Below are 10,311 nucleotides of genomic sequence, written 5' to 3'. Positions count from 1 at the left end.
TTTAAAATACTCTGGCTTGATACCCCCTCCACTCAAAAGAAGTCCAAACACAGAGATGCACAGTTCCATTGCTAACTGAAACAATTCCATTGCTAACTGATTAATTTGCTGAACAATCAGCAAAGTTGCTTCCTTTACAATTTACTACAAATTATTATTACAAATAATTAATTACAAATTGTAATTATTACAAATTGTATTTTAAGTTACTTATATTTTTTCAAATTAACCAAAGATATAAATTACTCATTTTAAAGAGTAGTTCTTTTATGTAAATAAACAGATTTCATTCTAATTTTGAGGGTCATGAAATGAAAGATTAGTGCCAGGTTTAATACACTCCTAGGGATACTCAAATTGTTACAAACTATATAATAGAGAGCATGCAGCTCTATTTTATAGGTTTCTAAATGACCCAGTTAATTACATTTGTTTAGATGCATTTCTTTCCATTCAAAAAAAAAAAAGTTTATAGAGGGAAACATGAGTTTAAACAAACAAACAAAAAAATTCTAATCAAGGTCAACAATATTATGTAAATAGAACTTGTTAAGGAAAAATCCATCATGTTCATATTGCAATCGGGAGATGAAATATAAGTGGTCACCTAAAAATATCAGCCAAGGTTTAAGTTATGCTGAACATCTCAAACAAAAACAAGTCAAAAATCAGCTTTGCCAAATTTCAAAATACATAAATACTGACTGGAGATTATGACGTGTTGCTGCTGCTGCTCCTAAGTCTCTTCAGTCGTGTTCAACTCTGTGCGACCCCATAGACGGCAGCCCCTCAGGCTCCCCCGTCCCTGAGATTCTCCGGGCAAGAATACTGGAGTGGGTTGCCATTTCCTTCTCCAATGCATGAAAGTGAAAAGTGAAAGTGAAGTCGCTCAGTTGTGTCCGACTCTTAGCGACCCCATGGACTGCAGCCCACCAGGCTCCTCCATCCGTGGGATTTTCCAGGCAAGAGTACTGGAGTGGGTTGCCATTGCCTTCTTCTATGACGTGTTAACTAATGAATATTATTCAACATATCTTAGAAAATGATTACCATGTCACTGATACAGCATATTGAGGATTTTTTTTTTTAAAGTAGCACATTTTTGCTTTCAAAAAATAATCCAACATTCATGTCATAACTTGCTTTATTCTCCAAATATTTCTTTCACATTGTCATTATTCTTCCAGCTGCAATTTGATGTTTCTGTACCTAAAACTCCATATGAATGTAGCACACAGAAGCCAACAAAACCAGAAATAATCTATTTGTTCAAAAGTCATCTAGTCCTGTTGGTTTAACATTTGAAATCATAAATAACTTAAGCTTTCATCTTATGTAGAGAAATTCTGTGATCTCAATAGTATCTAAGGTCCTGCGCAAGGAGTGAGTCCATGGGTAAAGGTTTTCTACTCAAATAGAATAACATAATCAAGAGTGTATAGACTATACTGAAGAATAATTGACTTGACTTGAAGTCAAAATGATAAGAATTTAGTCTACAATTTTTCTTTCTAAAGCTGTGTCACTTTAATTAAGTAAATCATTATCCACTCTTGGCTTCACTTTCCCACCCATGCAAAACATGTATTTTGATGACTGGTTGTGTGTCAGTTTTACTTGCTGCTGCTGCTAAATCGCTTCAGTCGTGTCAGACTCTGTGACCCCGTAGATGGCTGCCCACCAGGCTCTGCCACCCCTGGGATTCTCCAGGCAAGAACACTGGATTGAGTTGCCATTTCCTTCTCCAATGCATGAAAGTGGAAAGTGAAACGTCAAAGTCCCCGACTTTCATCCCTGACTCTCAGCGACCCCATGTACTGCAGCCTACCAGGCTCCTCCATCCATGGGATTTTCCAGACAAGAGTACGGGAGTGGGTTGCCATTGCCTTCTCTGTCACTTACAAAGGTGAAAAATAAAACTCTTTGCTAAAATAAGCTTACCACTAAAGGTTTACATATGGGAGAGGGATTATCCTTGATACTCTTAGAACCATCTATCTCTGGTATCTTAAGAAGGTATATTATTGCTAAGTGAAATATGGAAGGATAAGAGTAGAAACAATAGCACCTGACTCCAGTACTCTTGCCTGGAAAATCCTATGGATGGAGGAGCCTGGGAGGCTGCAGTCCATGGGGTTGCTAAGAGTCGGACACAACTGAGCAACTTCACTTTCAAGAGTAGAAACAGAGTATCTTATTTATCCTTCTTATTGCAAGTTGATAGATTAAAAATAACCCATGTTTCAGTCTAATGTTATGTAATTCATTATTTGGAGGTCATTTTTCTTTTCCCAGTGGAAAAATAATTTCAAAATGATAATGAAAAAAGATAACATATTCACTATTTAATGTTATTACTATGCAAGAAAAAGAGATGATATGTATTTTGAAAACACTAAGAAAAATATATAAAAATGGAAATAAATTATTCAAACACGACTTAAATTTCTTTAAGATACTAGGTTTAAAAAAGGTAATAAAAAATATGGTAAGAAGGTTGCTGCTACTGCTGCTAAGTCGCATCAGTGGTGTCCAACTCTGTGCGACCCTATAGACGGAAGCCCACCCGGCTCCTCTGTCCCTGGGATTCTCCAGGCAAGAATACTGGAGTGGGTTGCCATTAAATTAAAAACTCAACGTCTCATGGTACAAGTTACTTGTGCACACAGACAGTTCTAATTAAAACTGTCTCCTACTCAGAGTTTTTCTCAGAGCAAGTTTAACATCTTTGTTCCTCAAGCTATAGATTAATGGATTAATCATAGGAACCATATTGGTGTAAAAGACAGAAGAGATTTTCCCCTCATCCATAGACACAGCAGAAGGTGGTTTGAGATACATGAATGCCCCTGATCCAAAGAAGAGAGAAACAGCAATGATGTGCGAACTGCAGGTGCTGAAGGCTTTGGACCTGCCCTCTGTGGAGCTGATGTGGAGGATGTTGGTGAGGATGAGACCATAAGAGACAAAGATGGTGAGACTGGGCACAATGATATTGATGCCTCCTACAATGAACACCTCCAGCTCACTGGCATAGGTACTTGTGCAGGAGAGCTCAAGCAGAGGGACGATGTCACAGAAATAATGGTTGATGGTGTTTGCATCACAGAAGGTCAGTCTCAGCATGCATCCAGTGTGAGCCATGGCACCAGAAAATGCCATCAAGTAGGAACCAAGCATAAGGCTGGAACACACTTTAGGGGACATGGCAGTGTTATATAAGAGTGGCTTACAGATGGCCACATAGCGGTCATAGGCCATTGATGTCAGCACATAGCATTCAGAAATGCTGAAAAAACAGAAGAAGTAGAGCTGGGTCATGCACCCCACGTAAGAAATAATATTCTTCTTTGATAAGAAGTTAATCAGCATCTTGGGTGTAAATACAGTAGAATAACAGAGGTCTATGAAAGACAAGTTAAAAAGGAAAAAGTACATGGGGGTGTGTAGGTGTGAATTCAGTGCAATTAGGATTATCAATCCCAAATTTCCCAGCACAGTGACCATGTACACTCCTAGGAACAGGAAGAATAGAGGGAGTTGGAGATCTGGCTGGTTGGTTAATCCCAACAGAATGAATTTTGTCACAAAAGAGCCATTTCCAGGAGCCATTCTTCTCTAAGGTGATCTGTGAGCACAGAAGAAAAAGGTTACATAGAGAACAATGACTCAATTTGCACACAGTATCTCCTCTCACAAGTGTGGTGTTTGGGCTGGGGATATCTGAGAGTAACCCAGCTTGGACTCATGGAATTGTCTTACCTAACTCTCATGGATTGTATTACCATCATCCTGAAACTAAGTGACATGGAATTTTACTTTTTTGGGTCTTTATAAAATAAGTAAGAAAGAGTATCAAAACTTAGCCTACAGAAGAAAGAAACCACTGCCCTGTGCAGACTTGACTGCTTGGGGAAAAAACAAAGAGTTGATAAAGGAGAGGTTTGGATGAGGATTGACTCACTCTTCCCACATCTCAACATTTCTCCTTTCACTTGGAGTCTCCCCTCACCAGTAAGACTATAGGCAGAGACTCTAGCAATTAGGTGCTGGCCTTTTTAAAGCAGATTAGACCTGGTGGGGTGAGAACAAAGAAAATTGTTTCTTAACTAAAACTAAATGGCCAGAGTCTATGAGAGGTTAACTCTTCACCCCACATTACAGAGTAAAAGCTGTAACTGTAGATGAGTGAGACTTCCGTCCATGGAGAGGGAACTTACTGACTGATCTAAGGCACCCTTTTAGACCCCTAGTGTCTGAGCATTCACTGATCCATGTCTTAAATAGACATTTTTCTAAGTTTTATGTGAGTCTCAAGGTGCTAAATTGGAAATAAGCTGTGATATCTTAGATCTTTGAACTTCCATTTCAAACAAGAAGGACATGAATAAATGGAATTCAGAAACTCACCTTCCTTTCTCCAGAAAACCCCAGGGCTTTCTTATCATTGGCTTTACCCTCTGGTCTTAGTAAGGCAATTTCAGGTTCTGAAGCTTTGGTTCCTTTGATTCTTAAGAGAATGCAGCTCACATATATTTTCTGATTTGACTTCAAAATCTTTTAAAAATATAGATCATAATTTCTGTTTATGACTTTCAGTCCAGTCAAGCAGCAGAGAAAAATAAACATTCTTCTTATTATTTTTGCCCCTTGGTAAGTCACAGATTTAGTGTGAGTGTAATGCTATAATGCACTCACTTATAAATGTGGCAGAAATTTATTCAGTCTCTTCCCCAGGGAAACACTCCATGTATAATAGGGACCTGGGGGGATTGCATTTGGATCCTGCACCTTAATCTGTCCTTTGTCCCTTAGAGATTCAATAGTTTACTCAAGTTTTCCTTTCACTTAAGGGTTGTCCATTCACCAAAGAAGAGCCAAATCTCCCATTTTCTGTTCATTTAGATTACATCTCTATTATATATTTTATAACAATTTGAGTATCCCTAGGAGTGAATTAAGCCTAGCACTAATCTTTCATTTCATGACCCTCAAAATTAGAATGAAATCTGTTTGTTTACATAAAAGAACTACTCTTTAAAATGAGTAATTTATATCTTTGGTTAATTTGAAAAAAATATAAGTAACTTAAAATACAATTTGTAATAATTACCTGTAGTAACATTGTACATGCGTTCCCAAACATGAACCCCCCTCCAACAGACTGGTTCCAAATAGGAAAAGGAGTACTTCAGGGCTGTATATTGTCACCCTGCTTATTTAACTTCTATGCAGAGTACATCATGAGAAATGGTGGGCTGGAAGAAGCACAAACTGGAATCAAGATTGCTGGGAGAAATATCAATAACCTTAGATATGCAGATGACACCACCCTTATGGCAGAAAGTGAAGAGGAACTAAAAAGCCTCTTGATGAAAGTGAAAGAGGAGAGTGAAAAGTTGGCTTCAAGCTCAACACTCAGAAAACGAAGATCATGGCATCTGGTCCCATCACTTCATGGGAAATAGATGGGGAAACAGTGGAAACAGTGTCAGACTTTATTTTGGGGGCTCTAAAATCACTGAAGATGGTGACTGCAGCCACGAAATTAAAAGACACTTACTCCTTGGAAGAAAAGTTATGACCAACCTAGATAGTATATTCAAAACCAGAGACATTACTTTGCCAACTAAGGTCCATCTAGTCAAGGCTATGGTTTCTCCAGTGGTCACGTATGGATGTGAGAGTTGGACTGTGAAGAAAGCTGAGTGCCAGAGAATTGATGCTTTTGAACTGTGGTGTTGGAGAAGACTCTTGAGAGCCCCTTGGACTGCAAGGAGATCCCAACCAGTCCATTCTAAAGGAGATCATGTATGGCAAAACCAATACAATATTGTAAAGTAATTAGCCTCCAATTAAAATAAATAAATTTAAATTAAAAAAATAAAGGAGATCAGGCCTGGGTGTTCTTTGGAAGGAATGATGCTAAAGCTGAAACTCCAGTACTTTGGCCACCTCATGCAAAGAGTTGACTCATTGGAAAAGACTCTGATGCTGGGAGGGATTGGGGGCAGGAGGAGAAGGGGACGACCAAGGATGAGATGGCTAGATGGCATCACTGACTCAATGGACATGAGTTGAGTGAACTCTGGGAGTTGGTGATGGACAGGAAGGCCTGGCGTGCTGCGATTCATGGGGTTGCAAAGAGTCGGACACGACTGAGGGACTGAACTGAACTGAACTGAACCACTCTAGCCTTAACTTTTGCATTCATACAATAAATATAGTTTGATGAACTGTTATGTCTATGCTTGACTGTACAAAGGTTAAAAAAAAAAAAACTTTGCCAAAAGAAGCTTGAATAATATCATTCATATGTGTAAAATGGATTATCCTTGATAGTCATCATAGAACTTTTAAACTCTGGCATTCTTGAAAAGAGCATGAAAAAAGTAGAAATACTTAATTCATGCTTTTAATAGCAAGTGGCAGATAAAAACACCGGCGATGATACAATGTCACTCTATTATTGTAGAATGCCATTATTTGAAGACCATGCATAATGTTCCAAAGAAAAGAAAAGAGTTCAAAAGTGACAATGAAATAAAAAGATGGAGATAATGTTATGATTTAATTAATGCTATTACTAAATAAGAAAAAAAAAAAGGTAGAGAAGATATTTTGGTAATTGTGAAAAAAAAAAAAGACCCACTCCAAAAAAACTAGAAATTACTTATGAAAAAAGACTCAAATTTCCTTTATCAGGTTAAGGGAAAAAAATAGGATTAAAAGGCTGCCATAAATAATATATAATCACAGCACAGAATCTCCCTGTCATATAACCAACTGCACAGACAGATACTCTTTGATCATCACTATCTCATATTCAGGGTATTTTTCAGAGCAAGTATAATGTCTTCGTTCCTCAAGCTATAAATTAAAGGGCACAGCAAGAGAATGGTGTTGAAGACAGAAGAGATTTTTCCCTCATCCTTGGACCCACCAGAAGATGGTTTGAGGTACACAAATGCACCTGATCCAAAGAGCAAGGAAACAGCAATTATGTGGGAACTGCAGGTGCTGAGGACTTTGAGGGCTTTGGATCTTCCTTCCATAGACTTGATATGGAGGATGCTGGAGAAGATGAGACCATAAGAGATAAAGATGGTGAGACTAGGCACAATGCTATTGATGCCCACCGCAATGAAAAGTACCAGCTCATTGACATGGGTACCTGTGCAGAAGAGCTGGAGAAAAGGGAGCATGTCACAGAAAAAATGGCTGATAATGTTTCCATTACAGAAAGTCAGTGTCAACACAGAGTGTGAGCCATGGCACCAGAAATTGCCATCAAGTAGGAACCAAGAACAAGGCTGGAATACACTTTAGGGGACATGGCAGCATTATACAAAAATGGATTACAGATGGCCACATAGCAGTCATAGGCCATTGATGTCAGCACATAGATTTCAGAAAGAGCAAAAAAAAAAAAAAGTTAAGTTGAGTCATGAATCCCATGTAAGAAATAATGTTATTCTTTGATATGAAGATACCCAGCATTTTTGGTGTAAACACAGAAGAATAACTGAGATCTATGAAGGACAAGTTAAAGAGGAAAAAACACATGGGGGTGTGCAGATGTGAATTCATCCCAATTAAAGTTGCCATGCCCAGGTTTCCCAACACAGTGACTGTTTTATGTTACTAGGAAGAGGAAGAACAAGGGGAGTTGGAGATCTGGTTGGTCTGTTAATCCCAGTAGAAGGAATTCAGTCACAAATGAACCATTTCCAGAAGCCATTCTTCTCTAAGAGAATCTGTGGGCAGAAGAGAAAGAATTACACAGAGAAAAATTCAACTTTCCCACAACATCTGTTCTCAAAAGAATGCTGCATGCACTGGCAAGATCTGAGACCTGGCCAATGTGGGCCATTGCCTATTTTGTCATTATCATGAAACTGAGTGACATGGGCATTCCCTTGTTAGTCTTTATAAGCTATATGAGCAAAAAGTATCAAGACTTAGCCTACAGCATGAAGCACTTTGCTTCCAGATGTAAACATGACTGCTGTAAAAACCACAGGATTGTGGAGAAGTTTGGGCCAGGACAGAGTCACCCTTCTCTCTTTCATAAATTCTTCCTTCACATGACACATCTCTTCACAGTAAAACTGGAAGCAGCAACCCCACTAACCTGATACTTGTCTCAAACACATATTAGACTTGGTGGAGGGGGAATCAAGAGGATTTACTAAACCAAAACTAAGGGACCAGAATCTAGGAAGGATTAAGTTACTGCTCCATGTCACAAGGTAAAAACCATAAATATAGAAGAGCAAGATGTCCTTTGATGGAAGTGATTGAGATAATGCATTCTCTGAGCGAAATAATGTCTAAACTTTCCCGGCACCCTTCCTTTAACGTATTCTTCTGCCAGTTTTGCTGAATCCCAGGACTACAAAAATGAAAAAGAAAGTCATCTATCTTAGCTCCCTGGACACTCATCACAAAAGGAGGGTATTAATGTAAGCGGAATTCAGAAACTCACCTTTCTTAGGCCATCAACCTTGCTATTTCCTTAACCTGATTTCTTACCCCATGTCTTGGAAGAGCAGCTTCAGGCTCTGAGGCTTTGTTTCCTTTGTTTCTAAGAGGATGTAACCTACACTTAATTTCTGATATGCACCATAAATCTTTCAGAACTACAGCTCACAATTTTTGAGCAAATTAAGTTTTTATTATTATCATCTTTGCCACTTGGTAAGCCACAGATGATTTAACGTGAGTGTAATGATGTCATACACTCAGTTATCCCAGGGCAGAAGCTTGCTCAGACACTTCCTCAGGAAAACATTCTAGGTGTAATAGGAACCTGAGGGGATTTTATTTACAAATATGACCATTATGTGTTTTTCATCGCTTAGGGATTCATATGTTTACTCAAGTTTTCCCTTCACTATAGGGATTATTATCTTCCCTGGCAGTCCAGTGGTTAAGACTCTGAGCTTCCAATGCAGGAGGCCAAGTTCAATACCTGCTCAGGGAACTAAGATCCCACATGCCACGTGGTACAGACAAAATATATTTTGGGCTTCCCTGGTGGCTCAGCTGGTAAAGAATTTGCCTGCAGTGCTGGAGACCTGGATTCGATCCCTGAGTTGGGAAGATCCCCTGGAGAAGAGAATGGCTACCCATTCCAGTATTCTGCCCTGGAGAATTCCATGGACTGTATAGTTCATGGAGTTGAAAAGAGTCAGACACAGCTGAGTGACTTTCACTTTCATAGAGATATACATCCCCCAAGGAAAAGCCAAAAATAAATTCCTCTTACCTATTCAGCAAGATGACAGAAAAGGAAGCCCTAGAACTATCTACCCCACATGAACACACTGATTCAGAAACATTTCAAGTAAAGATTTCCTTTGTAAGAAATCCAGAGAGTCGTTAAAAAGGTCCAGCTCCTAGTAATGTATGAAACCAGTTATACAGAAACTGTTAGGGAAACTCAGGAAATCCTCTTTTCATAGTACTTATTCTTCCAAAGAACCTTCAGGTTGGGACCAACTCCCCAGCTCTAGCTTCTCCCTGGGGAAGGAAAGGTATGCACTATGTGGCCAATGCCCCAACTTTTATTCGGGCTGCCCAGGAGACTGGCTTCAAGACTGCCTGTGTCAGAAAGCATAGGGGACCCAGGATACAGAATTAGTAGCTATCCTGGGTGAGAGAGAACCACCCAGGGCTGGAAGTCACTATAGCTCCCCCTCACCAGATCAGCAGAGAACAAAGTACTGAAAACCCCTCTCTTACAGCTTTCCCTGGAGAGGAAGGAAGTGCACCACACATCTCAGGACACAGCATATCTGGGGGATGCATGTGGACTTGGCTTCGGCCTTGCTTGTTTCGACCACTGAGGGGACCAAACGCTTGGAATACCTGGAAGCCCACTAAGAACAAAGAGAGAAGGCTGAACTAACACAAAGGTTGAGTGGCCCACACTGGCCAGGCTTATTAGTGCTTTCTCCAGCACAAGGCTAGCCCATGAATTATTAGGACAGGTGAGTGTTTGGTGTAACATGTAGACACCAAAGCAGAGTCAATGAAGATGAAAACTAGTTGAAATATTTTCCAAAAGAGATTAAGATAAATTACTCCAAACTGACTTTAATGGAATGGATATGTAAAGTACCTGACATAGAATTCAAAAAAGTATCACGCTTACTGTAATCAGAGAATAATACATCAACAATGTGAGAATTTCACAAAGATACAGAAAACTTTAAAATACTAAGGAGAAATCGTGGAGCTGAAGAATAGAAGAGAGAATAGAGAATGCCACTCAGTCATGTCCAACTCTTTGTGACCCCATTGACT

General features: G+C 39.3%; 1 protein-coding gene and 1 pseudogene across 1 annotated transcript; both read right to left on the bottom strand.

Moving 5' to 3' along the window:
- Positions 1 to 2,679: 2,679 nt before the first annotated feature.
- LOC138083324 (olfactory receptor 8B8-like) lies at positions 2,680 to 3,612 on the bottom strand. The gene has a single exon (XM_068977133.1). It carries the CDS (start codon positions 3,610 to 3,612, stop codon positions 2,680 to 2,682), a length of 933 nt encoding a protein of 310 aa, XP_068833234.1.
- A 3,203-nt stretch (positions 3,613 to 6,815) lies between these two features.
- On the bottom strand, positions 6,816 to 7,741 carry LOC138083477 (olfactory receptor 8B3-like; annotated as a pseudogene).
- Positions 7,742 to 10,311: the final 2,570 nt, after the last annotated feature.

Source organism: Capricornis sumatraensis, chromosome 8 (assembly GCF_032405125.1).
Source record: "Capricornis sumatraensis isolate serow.1 chromosome 8, serow.2, whole genome shotgun sequence".
In the NCBI taxonomy this organism is placed as follows: domain Eukaryota; kingdom Metazoa; phylum Chordata; class Mammalia; order Artiodactyla; family Bovidae; genus Capricornis; species Capricornis sumatraensis.
The sequence above is the reverse complement of the archived record's forward strand: the minus strand, read 5'-3'. Positions and strand labels throughout refer to the sequence as shown.

Bases quoted from the DNA above. Each gene is read 5' to 3' on its own strand.
- LOC138083324 (XM_068977133.1), bottom strand. From the start codon at position 3,612: ATGGCTCCTGGAAATGGCTCTTTTGTGACAAAATTCATTCTGTTGGGA.